This window comes from Antechinus flavipes, chromosome 5, assembly GCF_016432865.1.
Source record: "Antechinus flavipes isolate AdamAnt ecotype Samford, QLD, Australia chromosome 5, AdamAnt_v2, whole genome shotgun sequence".
Taxonomy (NCBI): Eukaryota; Metazoa; Chordata; class Mammalia; order Dasyuromorphia; family Dasyuridae; genus Antechinus; species Antechinus flavipes.
Genome location: NC_067402.1, coordinates 99,319,748 through 99,344,346, shown reverse-complemented (window position 1 = coordinate 99,344,346; position 24,599 = coordinate 99,319,748). Strand labels below are relative to the sequence as shown.

The 24,599-nt window shown below is 34.8% G+C and overlaps 1 protein-coding gene across 1 annotated transcript; it reads right to left on the bottom strand.

Annotated features, from left to right (window-relative positions):
* Positions 1-631: 631 nt before the first annotated feature.
* LOC127539213 (olfactory receptor-like protein OLF3) lies at positions 632-1,594 on the bottom strand. The gene has a single exon (XM_051963273.1). It carries the CDS (start codon positions 1,592-1,594, stop codon positions 662-664), a length of 933 nt encoding a protein of 310 aa, XP_051819233.1. The 3' UTR covers positions 632-661.
* Positions 1,595-24,599: the final 23,005 nt, after the last annotated feature.

The window sequence follows — 24,599 nt, the reverse complement described above, 5'->3', positions numbered from 1 at the left end:
GTCAAAGTGTTATTTTAAAGATCAAAAGAGGGTTTTTTTGTATGTATACATATGTGTATCTATGTATACATTTTTATACACAGATGTCAATATATAGATACAAACACATACAAAACAATGATATGCCACTGGCATAGGCTTACCTATAGATGAAAAGAGCCATCTCATAGTACAAGGAGACCATTATAAGGTAGGGTATGGGACTCTCAAGATAAGATCCTCTCTGGGTAAAATGGTTGTGAAGGATAGCTTCTATGATGTGAGTTCAGAAAAGGGATAATGTAGGTAAATACATGTGTTATTTTTGATCTGAAAACAGCTTGAGGTCATAAGACATAGATGTAGACCTGGAAAAGCCCTCAGAAATTATTTGGTCCCAAACTTTCATTTTACAGGTCTGAAGCACAGAGAAGTAAAATAGTTTGTTCAAGGCCACACAGGAAGATAGATCACTTCTCCAAAGCAAGGTGGGTTCTTTGTCATGATGCCAGTAAGTATACTTAGCAAAGAATCTAAAGTTAGTATTGATATTTTCCCTCTAAACATTCATTTTATAGACCTCCAGCACCTTCCTGTCCTTCCATTGATCATGTTTAGTCCATTCCTTATTTCCTGGGGAATCCCTCTTTTCCTTTTATAACAATAATCCTTTTCCCTTTTCTCAGGCCAAATTTTTCCCTATCACTTTTTTCAATGCAGCTTTCATATCCTTGTTTCTGAGGCTGTAAATCAAGGGGTTGAGCATGGGGGTTACCACAGCATAGAAGAGCACTACCATTTTGTCCTGCTCAGCTGAGGCACTGGTTCGGGGCTGCATATAGGTGAACAAAGCCATCCCATAAGACATGGAAACCACAGTGAGATGGGAAGTGCACGTCCCAAAGGCTTTGCGACGTCCCTGGGTAGAACGGATGCGTAGGATAGCTGCTACAATGTGGGCATAAGAGAGGGAAACCAGGCAGCAGGGCACCAGTAGCACTATTATACTAGATATTAAAATAATAATCTGATTAAAGGTGATGTCTACACATGCCAGTCTCACCATGGCCAGGGTCTCACAGGCTACGTGGTTCAAGATATTCTGTCCACATGTGGGGAGCCTCATTGTGACTGCTGTCTCCACAGCTGAATTGGCCAGGCCGATGAGCCAGGAGACCATGGCTAGACTCACATAGATTTCTCGGCGCATGACCATGACATATTGCAAGGGGTCACATACTGCCACATAACGGTCATAAGCCATTGCTGCTAACAGTAGAAACTCAATTCCACCCAATGCCAAAGAGAAGAAGAGCTGAGTTGCACATCGTGTATAGGTGATAGTCTTTTTTTCCATGAGAAAGTGTGCTAGCATCTGTGGGACCCCACTGGTTGTGTAGCAAATGTCAACAACTGAGAGATTGCAGAGGAAGAAGTACATGGGGGAGTGTAGACGAGCATCTAGCCAGATCAGAAGGATGATCAGCCCATTGCCCAGCAAGGTCAGCAAATAGGTGGCTCCAAACAACACAAAGAGCCCAAGCTGAATCCGCTGGTCAGTGGAGAGTCCCAACAAGATAAACTCTTTGACCCAGGTCACATTATCACCCCCCATGGAATAAGGAAGACCAGGCTGCCAGAGGAAGAGAAACAATAGCAAAATGACATTCAATATTCATTTGGGGTTTCTATTTGATATTAACAAACTGAATTGGATTCCATTCTGAGCCCTAACTTGAGAGTTCTGACCTGGGTTTTGAATAGGAAGCACTCAGTTGGCCCCACAAATATTAATTCTTGAATGATGAAAGTGGCCCCTCTTTGAGACTACCAGCTATAATTATCTCTCTGGTTTTTAAGACTATGATATTTTGTTAGAAAACCTTGACATTTGACTATTTAAAAAAGAAATTAATAACAGATCAATGCATCAATATTTGTTTTTGTTGAAAACATTTAAAATACTTAATCATAGATGAAATCAGTGATAAGAGAAAACCTAAGCTCTTAGGAGTTATTCTAACCTAGTTTTTCTAGACTTTCAGTGTGAGGGTTATTCCTCTCACTGCTAAGCCTGGGAGCCACTAGATAGAATACCTCTAGCTTTGTTTTTTTTTCCTTCGCTGACCAGACCCCCTAGAAAAATATATCTAAACATGCATGATACCAACATTTTTTTTAATTTTCTAAATGTACTGATCCACTCCAACACAACATTTTATGGTTTTCAAAAAAAATTGTTCCATTAGAGAATCATTATGACATAATAAAGAAAACATCAATGTTGAAGTCAGAAACCATTGATTTTAATCCTGACTCTGCCAGTGATTGATGTATACATATAATATATGTATAATTTACCTTTTGGCTTCTCACTCCCTTCAATGGAAAAGTGAGAATGTTAGACTCAGGGATTCTTAACCTTTTTTTGGTATCACAGACCCATTTGGCACTTTGGTAAAACCAATAAACCTCTTCTCAGCATAATGTTTTAAGGCGTATAAACATAAAATACATTTGAATGTAAAGGAAATTATATTGTAATAAAATTCAAAGAAATGAATTCACAGCTAAATAAATCCTAATAATGCCATTTCTCATTCTAATGTTCTTCAGTTCTAATGTGTTAACATCTAGTTCTGAACTCCTCCACCATTTCTTACCTCTCTATCTTTCTCCAACCCAGAAAAAACAAGCATTGTTATTAATAGTTATTTAGATGGAAATTGGAAAGCAAAAAGTCAAATTGATGACAGTAGCAGTAAGATTTGGAACATTCCAAAAATGTTCAAAGAGATCTCAAATGACATCTTTTTCAAATGAGTGGAAACCCAGTATGTTTCAAATGAGAGGAAACCCAGTATTTCTCAAAATAGATCCTCCTTTGAATGGCTTTCATTGTTAGGAAAATTTCTCTGACAACGAGCAACTTCTACTCATTGATTCTACTACTATTCTCTGGGATTAGAAAGAACAAGTTGAAACCCCTTGTCTTTCAACTGTTCTTAAAATACCTGAAAATTGTTATCTCTACTAAGTTTCCCCTATTAAATCTTCTCTTCTGCAGGCTAAATATTCTCACTTTCTTTAGGTAATCTTCATATTAGATGGTCCTAAGGTCTTTTTACACCTGACACTAATTTGTTAATTTTATTTGTGTGATCAATTAATCTTCCTCTGAAGTTTCCTTATTTATATGCTAAATGAGGAGGTTGGAGTAGGGTTTCTGAGATCTCTTCTAGTTCTAACTCCATGATTCTGTTATCCTATGCCATTCTGCTTCTCCTCCACTGAATGTTTTTTGGCTTCTTAATGTCCTTCCTAAAATATGGCACCAGAACTGAATACAAGCCTTGTGAGATGATCTGACCATTATAATCAGACTCTTCTCCATAGGCCTGAACACTATGCTTCTCCATACAGATTAACATTTCATGAGTTTTTGGTTACCACATCAAAGTGGTGATTTGTATTGTCTGTAGACTACTAACCACCTCCCCCTTTTTTCCTAGACTAACTGTGGTCTTACCTATCCTTTCCTATCTTATATTTGGGAAAATGATATTCTAATCCAACAATAATTTATCTCTATTAAATTCCTTCAATTCTGTCCTGTGTTCTAGTCTTGAATCCTGATGGTCACTCAGTGTTTTAAGTGTCTTCCTCCTTTCTATCATATGTCAATTTGACAAGCATGCCCTCTATTCCTATATCCAAGTTACTGATTAAAATGTAAGTAGCAATAAACATCTACCTTTGAAGCTGACATTGAACCATGAAAAATTACTTAAAAGCTCCATCTATTTAATCAGCTGTAGAACACCAAACTAGATATTTTTTGGTCCACATCTGTATTTTTTCCTCAAGAAAAGGTACTATGTAAAATAATTCACTAAGATTTAAGGAACTATGTGTAATGAATTTCTCTGAGATATCAGTCAAATGACCACATCAAAAGAAGCAAAAGAAGATAGTTTAGGATGATCTGAAAAGGATTTGGGTGTAGTTAGTGCTAAAGTGGAAAGGGAGGCAAGTGTTAGAACATGACTTCTATTCTTAGAGGAAGGCTGGGAGATGAAGGATAGAACTTTTCATGGGATCATGATCTGTAAGGCATGTGAAAGACCATCTAGTCTGGCACCCTTATTTAGGAGAGGACATTTGGAGATAATTTACTAATTTCTAGGTGTGTGTGTGTGTGTGTGTGTGTGTGTGTGTGTGTGTATGTGTATGTGAAATACAGAGAGGTCATTTATCTCATGACTTAAATGAAAACTTGTGGAACTTACTGCTTATTCTTGACTGCTGCAGAAGGTAGCTCTTTCCCCAGAATATATTTTAGTGTAAATAGTTTGTATTAATTGAGTTACCAAAATTACTGAATTTTTCATGTAGATGTTAGTGACCAATTAGCCAAAATATCCTTATTTTATAGATGAGGAAACTGAGACCTAGAGAGAGAAGCCTTCCCTGATATATACCTTTTTTGCTTTCAGATAAAAGGAATCAAGCATTTCTCAAAATTCTTACAATACTTTGCACAGATACATCTTGAGGGCTTTTCTCACATTATCCTTGGACTTGATTTGTGATTTGTGCATTTATTCTTCCTTCTCATCCTTGCTTCTATCAGATTGTCTTTGAAAGCAAGGTCTGCCAAAGAAGAACTAGAGATCATTATTGATCACAAAATAGATAATTTTGATTATATTAAATTAAAAAGTTTTTGTACAAACAAAACTAATGCAGACAAGATTAGAAAGGAAGAAATAAACTGGGAAAACATTTTTACATTCAAAGGTTTTGATAAAGATCTCATTTCCAAAATATATAGAGAATTGACTCAAATTTACAAGAAATCAAGCCATTCTCCAATTGATAAATAGTCAAAGGATATGAACGGACAATTTTCAGATGAAGAAATTGAAATTTTCTACTTATATGAAAAGGTACTTCAAATTACTATTGATCAAAGAAATGTAAATTAAGACAACTCTGAGATACCACTACACACTTCTCAGATTGGCTGAGATGACAGGAAAAGATAATGATGAATGTTGGAGAGGATGTGGGAAAATTGGGATGCTGATACATTGTTGATGGAACTGTGCATTGATCCAACCATTCTGGAAAGTAATTTGGAACTATGCTCAAAAAGTTATCAAAATGTGCACACCCTTTGACTCAGCAGTGTTACTACTGGGTTATATCCCAAAGAGATCTTAAAGGAGGGAAAGGGACCCACATATGCAAAAATGTTTGGGGCAGTGCTTTTTGTAGTGGCTGTAAACTGGAAACTGAATGGATGCCCATCAATTGAAGAATGGCTGAATAAATTATGGTATATGAATGTTATGGAATATTATTGTTTTGTAAGAAATGACCAGCAGGATGATTTCAGAGAAGTGTGGAGAGATTACATGAATTAATGCTAAGTGAAATGAGCAGAACCAGGAGATCATTATACACAGCAACAAGAAGACTATACGATGATCAGTTCTGATGGAATTGGTGATTCTCTTCAACAATGAGATGATTCAAACCAGTTCCAATTATTCAGTAATGAAGAGAGCCATCTACACCCAGAGAGAGGACTATGGAACTGAGTATGGACCATAACACAGCATTTTCACTCTTTCTGTTATTGTTTACTTGCATTTTTGTTTTCCTTCTCAGTTCAGCAAGATAACTATATAAATATGTATACATATATTGGATTTAACATATATTTTAACATATTTAGCATGTATTGGACTACCTAGGGAAGTGGGTGGGGGGAAAGGAGGGGGAATTTGGAACAGGTTTTGCAAAGGTCAATATTGAAAAAATTACCCATGCATAAGTTTTGTAAATAAAAAGCTATAATTAAAAAAAAAAGAAAAGAAAGCAAGGTCTAGATGGTTTGTCTTTCTATCCCCATTTTTCATTCCTTTTAGCTGTATGACTCTGGGTACCTTTTTTGTATTTCATTTCCCTCCCTTATCCATTGTATCTACCTCACCAGTTTGCTGAGCCTAATTTGAGATAATTTAAGGAAAGTCCTCTATAAAAATTTTAAGCATTATTGAAATGCCAGCTATTTCTTGTCTGTTTGAGAGGTAATGGACAAGTGGACAGTCCTATCATCAGGAAAACTTGGATTCAAGTTCTTTTGATATACATTAGATGTGACTATGAATAAGTCATATATGATTTTATTTATTCACCAATTTTCTAAGATTCCATGTTTTAGACCAATTGCCTATTTGCATCCTTAAAAGGGAATTTCTGCATGAGAAATTCTCACAATGATGCAATCACAGGTCTAGGTTTTATTTTTAAAAAAAGATACATCTAGCAATTTAGGGCTTTGTACAATGTCTTGTATTTAACAATGGCTTAATTAATGCTTATTGAATTATAGTAATAATCAAGGTTACATGATCATTTTATCCAGTTTGCTACAGTGAATGAGGTGCTTAATCACTGTATTTTGACTTTTCTTATTTTTCTAGATTTTTAAAGTTTGAATCAGAGATACTTTTGACACAGCTTGAAGCCAGGTAAAATAACATCCACAAGATGGTTGATTTATAGAAGTCACAGACACAAATCAACTGAACTAAAAATAATTAATTAGAAATCAATTTGAGTAATGGGGGGTGTGTGTAAATGGGGGGAGAGAGACACACGGAAACAAAGAGAGAGAGAGACAGACAGAGACAGAGAGAATGAGTAGAAAAAATGAAGGAGAGAGGGAGAGAAAAACAAGAAGGAGGAGGAGCAGAAAGAAGAAGAAAAAGAAGAAGGAGAAGGAAAAAGAAGAGGAGAAGAAGGAGGAGGAGGAAAAAAAGAAGTAGGAGGTAATGTTAGAGAGGAGGCATACAGGAACTGAGCAACTTACTCACGGAATCAGTCTATTAGAAGAGCCCTGATTGGGCTCATTCATTCCCTACTCATTGTTTCAGTGGTTCAATGACTAGTTCATTTAGTTTTTCATTCACTAAGTAAGTACTTATTAATTTCCCACTATGAGTTCAAGAGGTTGTTAGGCAATGGGCTTTGCTTAGAAAACAAAAAAATCAGTCCCCGCTGTAAGAAGTTTGCAATCTTTTAGGGGAAAACATTGTATATCCAGAAATAGAAACACAAGGCAATATCATGGAAAGGGGAAGACCCTAAAAATTGTAGTAATAAAGCATGTAAGACATTGAGCTTAAGTTAAGTTCCTTAAATTGAAGGAACCCAGAGGATTATATAAAACAAAAATGAGTGAATTCCACGAAGGAATGATCTTCTGACTTTTTGAAAAAAAAAAAAACATTTACACACCAAACTCTCCTTTTACTTGCTCCTTCTGTTTCTTTTATTTAATTTAATAAAACTTTTTTTTTAAAAAGTGTACTGATTCTACTAAGAAGAAAGCAGAGAGAACCTAATAGTCAACAAGCAGTCCAATTGTTCTAGAGAGCGCAGAAAATAGAATGTTAGAAGTAAGCAACAACTAGTATCATATTATTTTCAGGCTTTTGATTATATAAAGAAGAAAAAAAATGAGCCCCTTAACTTGACATTTAGAAACTTTCCACAATGTCCTTGAAGTATATACCCAATCTTCATTTTGACATTAATGTATGTTTCTCTTTTATATATATCATGCATCAGTTAAATTGTCTAATATTTCATTTAACTTGTCTTTTTATTTTTATGTGTATTCAAATATGGCTATATCCCATGACTGAAATGAAATTCCTCAATTCTAAAGGTCCTTCTTTTCCTTCAGAGTTTAGCATAGGTATTATCTCTGCCAGGATGGCTTCCCTAATTCCTTCACTTGAAAGTGGCTTCTTCTTTCTTAAATTTTCCTTTCTCCTTTGCCTCTATCATATTGTACCTGTGTTATACATATCTTTGAGTAAGTCTTTCCCCTTCTTATGAACTATAACTCTTTAAAGGCAGGAACTGGGTGGTTTTCCCAAAATATAGCAAATTACCTTGTAAATAGAGTAGTAAACATCAAACGTATTTGCTTCTTTGGTTTATCCAAGGTGAACTCAAAAGGTGAAAGAGTTTTGCAAGACTGCCTAGTCATATAGTCATAGGACCACAGATTTAGAACTTAAAGGGACATTGCTGATAATCTAGTCCAATATTCTCATTTTTAAAAATGAGAAAACTGAGGGAAGAAAAGTAAATTTGCTTACTTAAAGTCAAACACATAATGGAGTTAGTATTTGAACCTGAGTCTCCTAATTCCCAATCTAGTACTTTCCTCACTATATACTACGTTATGCCTGGCATTTCAGATCCAGCTGGACCTGTGAAACTCTATGAAAGGGAAGAGCAATGAGCTGAAGATTATACTCCCTACCTCAGTGAAGAAGTGGCTTGACCTGCATTCCTCTTCCAATGTTATTCTCTCCTCAAGATGACCTGCCTAGAGCGATTGATTAATAAAATCTCAGAGTTAGATAGCTTATCAGAAATAGTAATTCCACATAATTCTTCATAAATTGGCTCTGTGCTATTTTTCTAGCCTTTAGACATTTTGCTCCCATGTTCTCTATGATTCAGCTGCAAAGATCTCTTTGAAATTACTGAAACATGACACTCCATCTCCCATCTACATACTGGCTTTCTTCCATGCCTAGAATACTCTTATTTCTTCATCTTTGCCTCTTCATTTTTCTTGTTTCCTTCAAGAATCAACTCAGATCTTGTATTTTGCAGAAAGAGTTTTCTGGTTCTCACAAGTGCTAATGCCTTTTCCTCTCAGATATATCTCAGATTTATAAAGGCTATCTTCCATTTATATTATGTAAATTCCATATGTACTTCTCATATCCATTAGAATATGAGCTTTTTAAGAGCAGACTGTGAATTTGCCTTTCTTTGCTTCTCCAATGTGTAGCTCATAGTACTTAGTACATAGTAAGAACTTAAAAAATGTCTGCTAAGTAAATGATCACAATACATCCCAGTAGTCATACAGTTTCTTGATTGTCTCATTGAAGGGAGTTTAATGCCCTCTAGTTCATTCAATTTTTGAATCATTCTAATTTTGAGAAAGCTCTTTCTTTCACCAAACTCCATCTGCCTCCCTGCTTGAAATTTGAAGATTGCTCTTATGTCCTTCTTTGTATTCTTAAGACTTCCTGTCTCAGATTCTTTCAAAGTCTCTATTCACATGTCATGGTTTCAAGTTCATTCAATACCCTGACTGTCCTCTTTTGAATGTGCTACATCTGGCCCATATTCTTTCTAGACTGTGGCTCCCACAACCAAAAAAAAAAAAAGATGTTCTGGTTCTGATATTATCATGTGGAAATACAGAAAATGATCACCATCCCCTTTGTGAATGTTGTATTTTTTCTGAGCTGTATGGTATAGAGATACAAGTAATAGACTTGAAAATGGAAGACGAAGTCAAATTACAGCTTTCCCATGTACTGAAATGAAAACTCCCATTTCCATGTCTTAGTTTTCTTAACTAGAATATGAAATAGTTGGACCAAACGGCCTATCTTTTAAGCGTATTTTAAATGTCATGATACTATTAATATGTTCCAAGATAACATTTTTTTGTCTTAAGCATTTCACCCCTGAAGTATCCAGGATATGTGAAAATGTCTAAGAATAGAAATTTGCTTTTAGTGACGGGAAAGGGCCACTCTTTGTAATAGCCAAAGTTGATTCCCTGGTGGCTGGAATTTTAACACTGCATTCCTTGTTAGAACAGTTTACATTACTTATCAGCAGATATATTAATCATTTATTGGGTATGATTTTTGAGTTGCCAAAGTCTATCTTGTCCTCAAACACCTTGTTGATCACTTGAAAATTCAGTCATAGCAGATAAAGTTTGTATCACTGAATTAATTCTTTTGTATTTATCTATATTTAGAATTCCACATATAAATGCAAACATCTTACCTATCAAGATCAATCAACAATTTTGCTAGCAGAAAGAAAAGTCCTGAATGAACAGGACAAAAGATGGATGAGTTTTGATGAGGAATGGGAGGATCATGGCAGAGTAATAAGAACCAAGGTGGAATCCAGGATGGTGAATAATTCCTCTTAATCTAGAATAGTCTTGTTCTTTAAAAACTGGGAGAATGAGTCCTTCATTTGGAGTAAGGAGATGTGGATTTTATTGTTGTTTCTATAATTTGGTATCTTATACAAACATCAGTTAAAAGTTTAGGAAGTTAGGAAGTGGTAGTATCCACTGTGAGTGAGTGCTGAACCTGATGTCAGGAAGATTTGAGTTGAAATCTAGCATTTACTAGCTGCTGGTTCTTAGGCAAGTCACTTAAGATCTGTCTGCCTCAGTTTGTTTATCTGTAAAGTAAGAATAACAATTGTACCTATCTTCCAAGACCAAATTTGATCATATCTATAAAACACCTGGCACAGTTTTTGCTACATAGCAAGTGATATATAAAAGCTAGTATTATTATATTATACGAAATTTATGATAATAAGTTGCGATCCTTATAAAGAATCATTTCATCTTTTTGAGTTTCAGTTTTCCCATTTATAGAAGAAGGAATTTGGATTAGATGATATCTAAAGTTCCTTTCAGTGCAACCATTCTAGGTCTATAATTATAGTAACAATAGTCAGTGATGATAAACAACTTTTTTTTCATGGAAAGAACACTGAATTTGTATGCAAAAGAAGTAACCATTATGACTTAATTGTATGGTCTCCAGGAAGTCATTTTGCCTTTCCATCCCTCATTTGAAAAATAAGAAGGTTGAACTAAGTGATATTTCAGCTCTGTGATCCCAGAAGATACCTATACTTTTTGTATACAGATATTTTATGGTGTGAAAAAGATAGAAAAAGGGACAAGTAGCAGCTTGGTCTTTGCTCATTCAAGAATATATATATTTTAGACATGGAGTAATCGAGTTTGGTGTTGAACAACAGAGTCTTGCTACATGTGCCTATGTTTCAGAATTTAGCTTAATTGGGGGCAGCTAGATGGCCGCAGGGGATAGAGCACCAGCCCTAAGGTCAGGAGGACCTGAGTTCAAATCTAGCCTCAGATACTTATCACTTCCTAGCTGTGTGACCCTAGGCAAGTCACTTAACCCCAGTTGCCTTGGCAAAAAAGAAAAAAAAAGAGAATTTCATTTAATCACACCAACATATATTGGGTTAGGACTCATTGGGGCTTTCTGTTTGGAGTGTCTGGATCCTGAATTTTTCTCCATTGGCTCAAAGCTAAAGGAATTGAAATTAAAATGTTGTTATTGTTGTTTAGTCATTTTACAGTCGTTTCTGACTCTTCATGATCCCTTTTGGGATTTTTTTGGCAAAGATAATGGAGTTGGTTTGCCATAACCTTTTTCAGCTCATGTTGAATGATGAAGAAACTAAAACAAATAATTGAGTTGTTCAGGGTCACACAATTAATAAGTGTCTGAAGCTGGATTTAAACTCAGGAAGAATAGTTTTCCTGACTCCAGGCCAAGTACTCTTCCTACTATGCCACTTAAGATGCCAGGTTCAGCTTGAAGTATAAATGCTTAATGAATCCTTTTTGAATTGATTTGAAATGAATGATGGGGCCCTCTTCAGAAAAATAGCACACTTTAGACTGGATCCATCCTTACTTGAAATCTTTGTTAAACTCTTAAGTTTCCTTGGGAAGAAAGTCTTACTTTTTGTAACATTCTTTCCTGGTATTTCAAAAAGACTTCACACCTCTTTTGCCTTCTGTCAATGAGGGCATTGATTGGTTGACTGGTATGGTTTGGTTCAGAGGAGAAATCTAAAGAGAAATTGTATCTAAGGAGTGATTTATGTCACATATTTATATCCCTTTATGGGCAATGAGAAATGAGAGGGCAGCTCCTGCTGCTCCTAGGTGGACCAGTTTCCTAGCTTCTTCTCACCTTCATCCATCTTTTCCTTTCCCTCAATATCTCACCTGGTCTTAGTGACTTACCTTGTGCAGTAGCCAGGCTCTTACAGGAAGGACAAGTCTTCATCCAAGGCAGATTTAAAGCAGATGTCATCTCTGTCAGTCCCTGAAGCATGTGTGTGTGTGTGTGTGTGTGTGTGTGTGTGCATGTGTGCCATTCATGACAGTTAACTTCTCCAGGGCTATGTGTCCCTTGAGGACAATTATTCTCTTCTGATTTCTTCTTCTCTCCCCCCACCATTTTATTAAAATAGTTACTTCTCTACACTTACAGTATCTACTCATCTAAATTCCCTTTAGAATAAACAGTTTGAAAATTAAGAAAAAACCAAAACTTTTAATTGCGCACAACAAACACTTCTTCATGTCTGCTTTCACTCTACTCCTGTAGGAGCCCTTTGAGCATTAAAAGAGAAACTTGTTTCTATTACTCCACTTGGGAGTGAATGATGATAGCTCTTGGTGGAAGGAAAGTGAAGACTGGATCTCATGGATAGATTGTTCTCTAAAATACAAAGCTGGGAGGAAATTCTTATAGTCATAATCATGTACAGTAAACATGGAATTGGTGGTGATTGTGGGACAAGGCAGGGTACATATTTATTATACTTAACTCTTAAGCCTCTGCATATTATAATGACAACAATAATGACAGCTGACATTTATAGAGCTCTTTCAACTCTCAATATTTAACTCTAACTAATTGATATGTAGCTATTTCACATGTAAGCATGAGTACATCTCATTGGAAGGCCAGGAAAACAGAGAAAGTTATTTCTGTCACTTGTCTAGCTTTGGGGTTTCTCTTGGAGCCTGAAATAGAATTCCAAAGTCTTGTTAGAAAAGACATCAGAGGCCATCCAGCCTAATCCATGCTTCCACACAAATTCCTTTTTCAACTTGTCTGATAATCATTCAGAATTTGTTTGTGAACCTCCAATGAATGGGGATCTTACCACCACCTGAGACAGTCCATTCCACTTTTGGACAGTACTAAGTGCTAGGTGGCTCAGTGGATACAGCACTAGATCTGAAGTCATAAAGACTTAAATTCAAATACAGCCTCAGACCCTTACTAGCTGTGTGACCCAGTTAAATCGCTTAATCTCTGCCTTAATGCCCTGGAGAAAGAAATGGCAAAGTACTCAAGCATATTTGCCAAGAAAACTCCATGGACATCAACAATAACCTACAAAAAGAAAAAAGAGCAGGCAGAGGAGAAAAGAACCCAACATAGAAAGGTACTATGGGAAGAGGGAAAACTGATTTTCTTCTATATAGGATACTGAAGTAAAAAAAAAAAAGCCTTTTCTATCCCAAAGAGTAATGCTAAATGGCCACTTACCCCCAAAGAATTATAGAACTCAAAAAAAAAATCCTTTAAAAATCAAATAAGAGATAGAGGAAAAATAAAAAAAAGAACAATGCAAGAAAAATAATGGTATGAAAAGAAAGTTAACCAACTAGAAAAGAGATCCAGAATCTTAAGGAAGAAAATCTTTGAAAACTAGAATTGGGCAAGGGGAAGCCAGTGAAGTTATGAGACCAAATAAAATAAAATAAAATAAAAAGAATGAAAAAATAGAAGACAATGTGAGCCATCTCATAAGAAAAACAACAGATTATAGAACAGATCAAGAAGAGAAAAACATAAAAATCAGTGGACTATCAGAAATCTACTGTCAAAAAGAGAAATTGACATAAAAATATAATAATTAAAGAAAATTGTTCTGAAGCATTAGACCAGAAGGGGGAAGTAGAAGTAGTAAAAATTTACCAATCATCACCTGAAAAATATTTTATGAGGAACACCTGCAGGAACATCAAAACTAAATTTTGAAAACCCAGATCAAGGAGGAAAAATTACAAGCAAGAAGAAAAAAACAATTCAAATACAGTGGGCCACAATTAGAATTGCACACGATCTAGCAGTGGCTACATTAAAAGACTGCAGGTCTGGGGCAGGTGAGTGATGCAGTGGATAGAGCACCAGCTCTAAAGTCAGGAAGACCCGAGTTCAAATGTGACCTCAGACACTTAACACTCCCCAGCTGTGTGAACCCGGGCAAATACTTAACTCCAATTGCCTCAGCAAAAAACAAACAAACCAACAACCCTCCACCTCACCCCCCCCAAACCCAGCAACAACAACAAAAGGCTGCAGGTCTTAGAACGCTATAAATAGAGGAGTAAAAGAACTAGGGTTGTGGTGGAAAATGTCATGCCTAGCAAAGTTAAGCATAATCCTCAATGAAAATGAAAATCAATATTCAACAAATTTCCAGATTTTTAGGATTTTGTGGCAAAAAATCTGAACTTAATAGAAAATTTAATATATGAATCAAGAGAAATATAAGGTAAACATCAAAGATTAATTCCAAAGGACTCAATAAAGACAAATTATTCATGTTTTATATATGGAAATATAACTCATGTGTCCAAGATTGTTACTGGGAATTGGGAGGTTTGACAGCGATATTCAAGTGTATGGATTCATCTGTTTCTATTTTATTTGTACATAATCATTTGCATGTTATCTCCTCCATCAAAAAGTGAGCTCTTCAAAGTCAAAAACTGTGTTTTGCCTTTCTTTGTGCCGTCAGAACTTAGTATAGTGACAGGCACATAGCGGGTGATTAATAAATGCTTGTAGTTAGCTATCATGTCTCTTCCAAGTCTTCTCTTTTCTAGGCTGAGCTCTGCACAACCAGTTTATCAAATAGTCATAGATAGTATCAACCTCCTCTGAATGCCTTCAGCTTGTTAATCTCTTCCCTAAAATGGGCCACATAAAACTGAAATGATGAGACCATCTCTTCCAGTTTTTATACCACTAGCTGGTTTTTGATTGATGAGTTAATGACCATCACAGCCTCTTTGGTTTGAATCAGTCTCATGTTTAGTTTTTAATGAGGGCTCCATTCCACTCAAAATACAACACATTTTCTCTTACCTCTCTTTTGACTCCCAAATCACCACCTAACATTTATTTAATTGCCGATATATACAGAGCAGTATGCTATCTGCTGGGAGAGCTACATAAGAAATTATTCCTGCTTTCCTGGAACATGTTTAGAAGGGACAAACAAATCATTAACAAATGAATATCATTTGATACTTCTGGTGCCTATGATTTTGGAAGAGGATACTAATATCACACATGAAGATGGAGCCCAACTTATCTTGGGCATGGTAAAGATAAAGATTTCTGCATATTTAACAATACATGACAAATACATTAGCAAAGTTCAGGGGAAAAAATGCTAGTGCTAATGAGGTACAAAGAAAAATGTCTGTATCAGTTGGGGATTCTGGGAAAACTTTCTGGAGGGAATAATGTTTTAATTACCTTTTAAAGACGGATAGGATTGTAATGGGCAAAAACAATAGAATAGTTAGACTACTCTGGGCAGAGGCAACAATGTGTGCAAAGTCATAGAGGAAGAAAGCATAATGTGTTTTTAGAGAAGGGTCCAGCTTGCCAGGGTCACAAAGAGTATGTGGAGGGGGAATAATATGAGGTTAAAAAAGATTGGGTGGTTCCCAATGTGGAGCATCTTGAATATCAAATTATCTAGAGTTTTCCTTTTTTTCCTATTTCAATTTAAATGGCTTATTGATTCTCTTTTCCTTTTTTTTTTAAAGAAAGTCTTTAAAATATTATTTTATTTCTCAAATACATTTCAAGATAGTTTTCAACATCATTTTTGTAAGACTTTGTGCTACAAATTTTTCTCCCTTCTTCCCTTACTTCCACCTCCTTAAGACAGCAAGTAATCTGATATAGATTAAATATATGCGATTATTTTAATTATATTTCCATATTTGTATGTTGTTCAAGAAAAATTAGACTAAAAGGGAAAAAACACAAAACAGAAAACAAACAAACAAAATAGGTGAGCATGCAATGCTTTGATCCATATTCGGCCTCCATAGTTCTCTCTTTAGGGATAGCATTTCTATCCCAAGTCTATTGGAATTGTTTTGAATTACCACATTGTTGAGAAGAGCCAAGTCTATCACAATTGGTCATCACAAAATCTTGTCTTTATCATGTATAACATTTTCTTGGTTCTGCTTGCTTTACTCAGCATCAGTTCATGTAATGTCTTTCCAGGCTTTTCTGAAACCAATCTACTCATCATTTTTTTAAATTAATTTTTTTTTTTTTTGCTGAGGCAATTAAGGTTAAGTGACTTGCCCAGGGTCTTACAGCTAGGAAGTGTTGAGTGTCTGAGATCACATTTGAACTCAAGTCCTCCTGACTTCAGGTTAGTGCTCTATCCACTGCACTACCTAGCTGCATCATTTTTTTATAGAACAATGCTATTCCAATACAAGGACTCCTTTTTTTTTTTTAAAATTTCATAGCTTTTTATTTACAACATTGTAATTTTACAACATTGACAATTGTCAAACCTTTTGTTCCAATTTTTCCCCTCCTTTCCCCTACCCCCTCCCCTAGATGGCAGGATGAGCAGTAGATGTTAAATCTATTAAAGTATAAATTAGATACACAATAAGTATACATGACCAAACCATTATTTTGCTGTACAAAAAGAATCGGACTCTGAAATATTGTATAATTAGCCTGTGAAGGAAATCCAAAATGCAGGCAGGCAAAAATATAGGGATTGGGAATTCAATGTAATGATTCTTAGTCATCTCCCAGAGTTCTTTCACTGGGTGTAGCTGATTCAGTTCATTACTGCTCCATTGGAACTGATTTGGTTCATCTCATTGCTGGAGATGGCCACGTCCATCAGAATTGATCATCATATAGTATTGTTGTTGAAGTATATAAGGATCTCCTAGCCCTGCTCGTTTCACTCAGCATCAGTTCATGTAAGTCTCTCCAGGCCTCTCTGAAATCCTCTTGCTGGTCATTTCTTACCGAACAATAATATTCCATAACATTCATATACCACAATTTACCCAGCCATTCTCCAATTGATGGGCATCCATTCAATTTCCAGTTTCTGACCACTACAAAAAGGACTGCCACAAACATTTTGGCACATACAGGTCCCTTTCCCTTCTTTAGTATCTCTTTGGGATATAAGCCCAGTAGAAACACTGCTGGATCAAAGGGTGTGCACAATTTGATAACTTTTTGAGCATAGTTCCAAATTGCACTCCAGGATGGTTGGATGTGTTCACAATTCCACCAACAATGTATCAGTGTCCCTGTTTTCCCACATCCCCTCCAACATTCCGCATTGTCTTTCCCTGTCATTCTAGCCCGTCTGACAAGTGTGTAGTGGTATCTCAGAGTTGTCTTAATTTGCATTTCTCTGATTAATAATGACTTGGAGCATCTTTTCACATGGCTAGAAATAGTTTCAATTTCTTCATCTGAGAATTATCTATTCATATCCTTTGACCAATTATCAATTGGAGAATGGCTTGATTTCTTAAAAATGAGAGTCAATTCTCTATATATTTTGAAAATGAGTCCTTTAATAGAACCTTTGACTGTAAAAATATTTCCCAGTTTATTGCTTCCCTTCTAATCTTGTCTGCATTAGTTTTGTTTGTACAAAACCTTTTCAGTTTGATATAATCAAAATTTTCTATTTTGTGATCAGTAATTTTCTTTGGTCATAAATTCCTTCTTCTTCCACAGGTCTGAGAGGTAAACTATCCTGTGTTCCTCTAATTTATTTATAATCTCATTCTTTATGCCTAGATCATGAACCCATTTTGACCTTATCTTGGTGTGTGGTGTTAAGTGTGGTCCGATGCCTAGTTTCTGCCATACTAGTTTCCAATTAGGAATCCTATTTTTAACACAAAACTTTAGCTAAATAACACAAATGAACACATTGGTCTTTCTTGAAAATGTTTGCGTCATTTGGCTTTCTCCTTATCTTTCTGCTGAAAACAATCTTGAAATCAGAATTTATCACTGAATTAATTAGAATTCTAGAACCTCCCCTCTTTTTCTTCACTTTATTATGATCATCTTTTCTTTCTGCTAAAAGAAGAACTTCTAATGTATATTCCTCTTTTTCCTAGGGAAAATATGGAATCCAGAATTTCTTATCTCTTCCCCAGGAGCAGACATTTATTAATTAAACAAATTGACCACAACTTCTTTTATGCTGCACCACTAATACCCATTCCTCATTTCTAGTAACTTTTGTCCACTTAAGTTCCATCCATTCAAACAAAAGTATTTTTGCCTTGTCATTTCTTTTAAGAATTTTATGAGTTGGTTACAATCTTCTCTTTAAAAGTCCCCAGTAACTTGACTAATGTTTTTTGGGTTTCCAGTGAAAGTGATAATTGTCATTTACTTTTCAAATGCTTTTTTAAAGAGAATTGATTTAGATTCCAAAGGTATGTTTTTGATCTAATCAAAGGTTCAAATAAATTGGCGAGGTAGGAGACTGTGTCATTATTATATTAAAAAGAGAAAGGAGTTAGAAAATCTGAATTTAAGTTTGGGCTTCACCATATGAGCAAATTATTTAACCTCTCTGGGTCTGTTCCTTATTTGCAAAATGAGACTATTTTAATAATAAATGACTTCTAGAATCACTTCTAGCTCTAAATCTATGATTGTATGATTTGTACAAACATGGGAAAAATAATTTTATTTCTCTCAATTTCATTTTCCTCATTTTTAAGATGATGAATTTGGAGTAGTTGACATCTGTAGTCCTTTCCACCTTTAAAATTTGTATATGGGGGTCATTTCCTAAAACTAAAAGTACTTTTCAGTGGGAGAAACAGGATATCAAAAGCAAGAAATGGAAAACACAAATAAGATTTTTTTTTTAAAAAAAGAAATAATGATTTTGACAGAGAATTCTGGAAAGATGGCTAAATGAAGCTAGAAATATGGAAATTCCTCCACCAAAATTTTAAAATAATACCCCGAAGTAAATTTTGAGCTGCAGAAATAATGAAAAGTCAGGGTAAAGCAGTTGTCCATCCTGAGATAATTTGGGAGGATAATAGGAAAGGCCAGACTTTCTGGGGTAGTGTTTGGGCTTGATTGAAGTACAGCATACCATTAGGCAGAAGTAATTGAATCAAGAAACAAACTCTGGGAGCAGCTGGAGTCTAGCTGTAGGCTTTTGGATCTTTCCCTGAAATTGTGAAGGGGAATGGGGGCAGGGAAGGGGAAGCAGACAGCTGATCTGAGGAACATTACAAGGCCTTACATTGTGCTAGAAACTGGGGTCCAGGTGTGAGGATCAGCCCCGGTTCAGGTCATCACTATGCATAAGTAGGAGTGAGCACTCATCCCTAAGTATGGTCAAAGAGGGCAGGACTCACTAGTTGTGATCGCACAGGAGAGAAGAGTTCTTCATTATAGTTCCAGGTCAGAGGGGTGAGTTAAGGCTTGTACCCCAGAGAGGGACTGCTGGGATTTAGAGTGTTTGTGAATAATGATGTTGCTGGGGGTTCTTGTCAAAGCTCAGGAGTACTGAGAAATAATTGAAGTGAGGTGCTCTGGGAGTGCTGAGGAGTATGTAAGGTTAGATATCCTGATAGAGCTCAGAAAACAAGAGGATAAAAAGGAAGCCTAAGACATTATCTGCCATACCTTGGACTAGAATCAACTCCAATACCAGGTTAAAAGTCAATAAAAAAGCATCTAAAAAATGGAGCAAGCAAAAGAGAATGAACCTGACCATCTTTAGTTACTTTGGTGATAGAAAAGTTCTCCATTTAAAAATCAAAAGCTAGTGAAATCAAAACAGCTACTTCAATCTCAAAAAAAGTTAAATAACTATAACACAAAAGAGCTAAAATCAGAGAGATGGAGGAAAAATTACAACAAAAATAAGCACAATTAAAGAATATTATGGAAGAAAGTCAACTAATTGGAAAAAGAGATCCAATTGTATGAGGACATATTTTGAGGGAAGTGGATTTCTTTGACAAAGAGACCTGAGTTTCAATTGATAAATGACGGACAAAAACAGCTACACCCAAAGAAAGAACACTGGGAAACGAATGTGAACTATCTGCATTTTTGTTTTTCTTCCCAGGTTATTTATACCTTCTGAATCCAATTCTCCCTATGCAACAAGAGAACTGTTCGGTTCTGCAAACATATATTGTATCTAGGATATACTGCAACATATCCAACATATAAAGGACTGCTTGCCATCTAGGGGAGGGGGTGGAGGGAGGGAGGAAAAAAAAATCGGAATAGAAACGAGTGTCAATATAAAGTAATTATTAAATAAAAATTAAAAAAAGAAAAAAAGCTACACATTAAATCAAAGGAAAAGAAACAAAAAAAGAAAAAGAGATCCAAAAACTTACAGAAGAAAATAATTCCTTAAAAATCAGAAACAGACAAAAGGAAACTAATCACTTCATAAGACATCAAAAATAATAAAATCAAAAGAATGAAAAAAATACAATATTAAAAATCTTAATATGAAAACTTCTGACCTGAGATAAGTTTGAGGAGAAACAATATGAGAATTGCTGAACTACCTGAAAGTTATGATACAAAAACGTTTCTAAGATCCTTTACTTCAAGAAACTAATAAGGAAAATTGCCCCATACTTTTTAGAACTAGAATTGAAAAAATTCAGCAATCATAATCTGAAATAGATCCCAAGATGAAAATTCACAGGAAGATTATAGTTAAATTTTGAAGCTCCCAAGTCAAGGAGAAAATAAGCAATTAGAAAAAATTACTGTGGAGCTCCTGTTAGGATAATACCAGATTTAGCAGCTTTTATATTAAAAGATTGAAGGCATGGAACGCTATATTCTGAAGAGCAAAGGATCAAGGTTTGCAACTCAGAATAATTTACCTAGCAAAACTGAGTACAGTCATGCATGGAAAAGGGACTTTCAAGTATTCTTGAGGAAAAGATTAGAACGGAACAGAAAATTTGACTTATAAGAATCAGGAGGAATATAAGAATAAATTTTAAAGAATTTAATAAGTTAAAATTGTTTACTTTTTATATGGGAACATGTTATTGGGAACTCTTAAAAATGTCATAATTCATGACTCTTCTCAACAATGAGATGATTCAGGCCAGTTCCAATCATCTTGTGATGATGAGAGCCATCTACACCCAGAGAGAGGACTGTGGGAATTGTGTGGATCATAACATACATTTTTACTTCTTTTGTTGTTTGTTTAAATTTTTTTTATCATTTTTTCCTTTTTGATCTGATTTTTCATGTGCAGCAAGATAATATAAATATTAATGCCTATATTGGATTTACATGTATATTTATTATGTTTTAACATATATTGGATTATGCCATCTAAGGGAAGGGGTGGAGGGAAGGGGAGAAAATTGGAACATAAGGTTTTGCAAGGATCAATGGTGAAAAATTATTCTTGGATATGTTTTGAAAATAAAAAAGCTTCAAATGATAGAGAAATGTCTGCCAAATTTAAATAGCTATGAGTCTAAGTTGTAATAGTCAATGGATCATTATCAGCTTGGAAGGAAGTCTATAGTAGAGTGCCTCATGAATCTGTTCATGATTTTATGCTATTTTACATTTTAGGAAAGTATAAAGATGTCATACATATCAAATAAGCAAATGACACAAAGGTGAAAGATTTAGATAAATGGTTTTGATGACTTATTATTTAAACAATTTAGGCAAACTTTATATTGGTCTAATCAAATATAATGAGATTGAAAAAATATCATAATTATTTGGGTAGTTTGAAAAAAACATACATGATAGAAAGCTTGGTGTTGAGTTGAGTATGATGGATGATTCTAAGAAATAAATTTGAGTAAGGAGAGATAAAATGGAGCAATTATCTCATACAGAAGAGGCATGAATGGAAGAACTGTTACATTGGAAATAGGACTGGAAAGCTTATAGTGCTACAATCTTATTCTCATCAGACCTGGATTAGAGAAGGTATAACATATATACCTGGAAAGGTATAAAAATCTTCATAACTTACAGAGAAATAGGATGGTGAGGGGATAGGAGAAGATAGGAACTCTTAGCAAATTACTAGTTACTAGTGTTAAAAGTGAAAAGAATAAATATACCTCACAGGATGGTGAAATCAAAGCAATTATAAAGAGTTACTTTCCTCAATTCTATGCCAACAAATTTAATAATCTAAGTGAAATGAAAGAATATTTGCAAAAATATAATTTGTCTAGATCGACAGATGAGGAAATAAATTTCTAAATAAATCTGTTTTAGAAAAAGGAATTGAACAAGTCATAAATGAGCTTCTTAAGGAAAAAAAGTATAAGAACCAGAGGACTTTATATGTAAATTCTACCAAACAATTAAAGATCAACTGATTCCAATATTAATTTATTTAGAATACTAGGAAAAGAGGGAATCCTACCAAATACTTTTTATGAGACAAATATGGTGTTGTTATCTAAACTAGGAATAGAGAAAGTTATAGACTCATTTCATTAATAAATATGAATAAAAAATCCTGCATAAAATACTAGAAATGAGACTGCAACAATAATTCCCAAAGATTACATATTGTGACAAAGGAGGATTTATATCAGGAATGCAGGGATGATTTATCATAAGGAAAACTATTAACATAATTGTTAATATAAAAATAAGAAAATCATTTGATTTTATCAATAGATACAGAAACAGCTTTTGATAAAATATATAATTCCCCCCCCAAAAAAAATTCCACCAAATAAATAACTGCATTTTAAAACTTCGAAAGAGAAAACTCATTCTCAAAAGCAAATCAGATATATCATTATAAATAAAAGAACAAGAGGGGAAAGTAGAAATAGAAAAAAAAATCATTAATTTCCATTTCAAAGAGATCCTAAAGGAAAATACATAGGAACATAATTGCAGAATATCAAAACCCCAAGATTAAACAGAAAAATTTAAAGTAACAAAAAATTTAAATATGTTGGAGCTATATACAATAAATATAATTGTATATATAAATTTGAATCAAGAGAAATAAAACTTTGTCTTAAGGCAGTAGAGTAGTTTCCATTTGAGCAATGATGCATAACAGCACTGAAGTAGATGATTAGTTCAACATTTTGCAAATAAGTCTTTTTTGGGGGAGAGGGAGTTGAATTAGGGATCTAGTACTCATGCCTATCTAGTTGGTATTGTTATTCACCCTTATAAATGGACTAAAGATAGTAGATAATCATACATGCACAGAATTAATTATTCTTTGGGCAGCTGGATTAGAATCACCAGAAAAATATCATGAGGAAGCCACCACTTAAAATATCACTCTTACTTTCTATCCTTTACTGAAGTGTGGAATATAATCTCTTCAGTTGGAATAATTATGGAGTTTTTCAAAAAGAATTTTTGCTACTATCATGTTCAGGCACTGGAAATTATTAATAGCCTCTCTTTCTTGACCTAGTTGCGAAAACATATAATTCACAAACACATAAATAACCTAAAGGCTTAAAAGGGTAATTTTTACTAAAAGAAACAAATATTCAGTCATTCTGGCAATAAATACTTATTAAATACCTACTAATGTGCTATGCATTTGGGATACATAGAAAGGCAAAACACAACCTGCTCTTAAGGAGCTTACAATCTAATGGGGGAAACAACATGCAAATAAATATGTATAAATAAATCATTCAGGATAAATTGGGAAAAAATCAATAAAGGGAAAACCCTCAAATTAAAGGGGATTTGGGAAAATTTCCTATAGAAAATGGGATTTTAATTGGGACTTAAAGTAATCCAGGGAAGCCAGAAGCCAGAAATGGGGAGGGAGAGAGAGCATTGCAGACAAGGAGGATAGCCACAGAAAATGTCTGGAGTCTGGAAATAGAGTGTCTTATTTCAGGAACAGGAAGGAGGCCAGTGTCACTGTTTCAGAGTATATGACCAGGTAAAGGGTATAAGAAAATTGTAAAAGTGTTTGTGCAGGATCAGGTTATGAAAGACTTTGAATGCCAAATAGTGGGTTATATATGATCCTGGAGATGATAGCCACTAGAGTTGATTGATTAGGAGTGACATGGTCAGATCTGTGTTTTAGAAAGATTTGCTAAGTACCTATAAGATATAGATATGACACATGATATCAGCTGGGTGTTCTGGTAGATAATGTGCCACTTTTAGAGCCAGGAAGACCTAGTTTAAATCATTATTTGGATGTCTATTAACTGTATCATCCCAGGTAAAGCTTCTCATTCTGAATTTTCTTATTTGTAAAATGGAGATAATAACAGCACCTCCCTTTCAGGATTGTTATGAAGAGCAAATGAGATGACATATGCAAAGCAGTTTTCAAACCTTAAAGCCCTATATAAATGCTAGCTTTTACTAATGGATTTGGAATTAGAAAAGTTTAGGTCCTGATTCTATCAATTAGTAGCCACATGACCTTGAGCAAAAATCTGCATTTCCTCATTTATTTTCTAGGGTTATAAGGATCAAAGAGATAATGTGGATGAAAGCACATCATGCATTATAAAATGAAATATGCAGATGAATCATTTTTTAAAACACCCAAGACAAAACAAAGACTTAGGAAACCGGGAATCCATTCATAGTTCCAAGAAATGAGCATGGTCTTATCTCAGAGTGGGCAGATAACCATTTAACATTATTCTTTGTGGGTAGTAAAGGATTTTTTTTTTTTTATATTTCCATGTCCTCTGAAGCTGAGCCCCAGTCTACCTTATTCCCATAGCAAGTTTCTATGTTTGGGTTCTTTTGCTTATACTTGCTCTTTTTAAAAAATGAGCACTTATT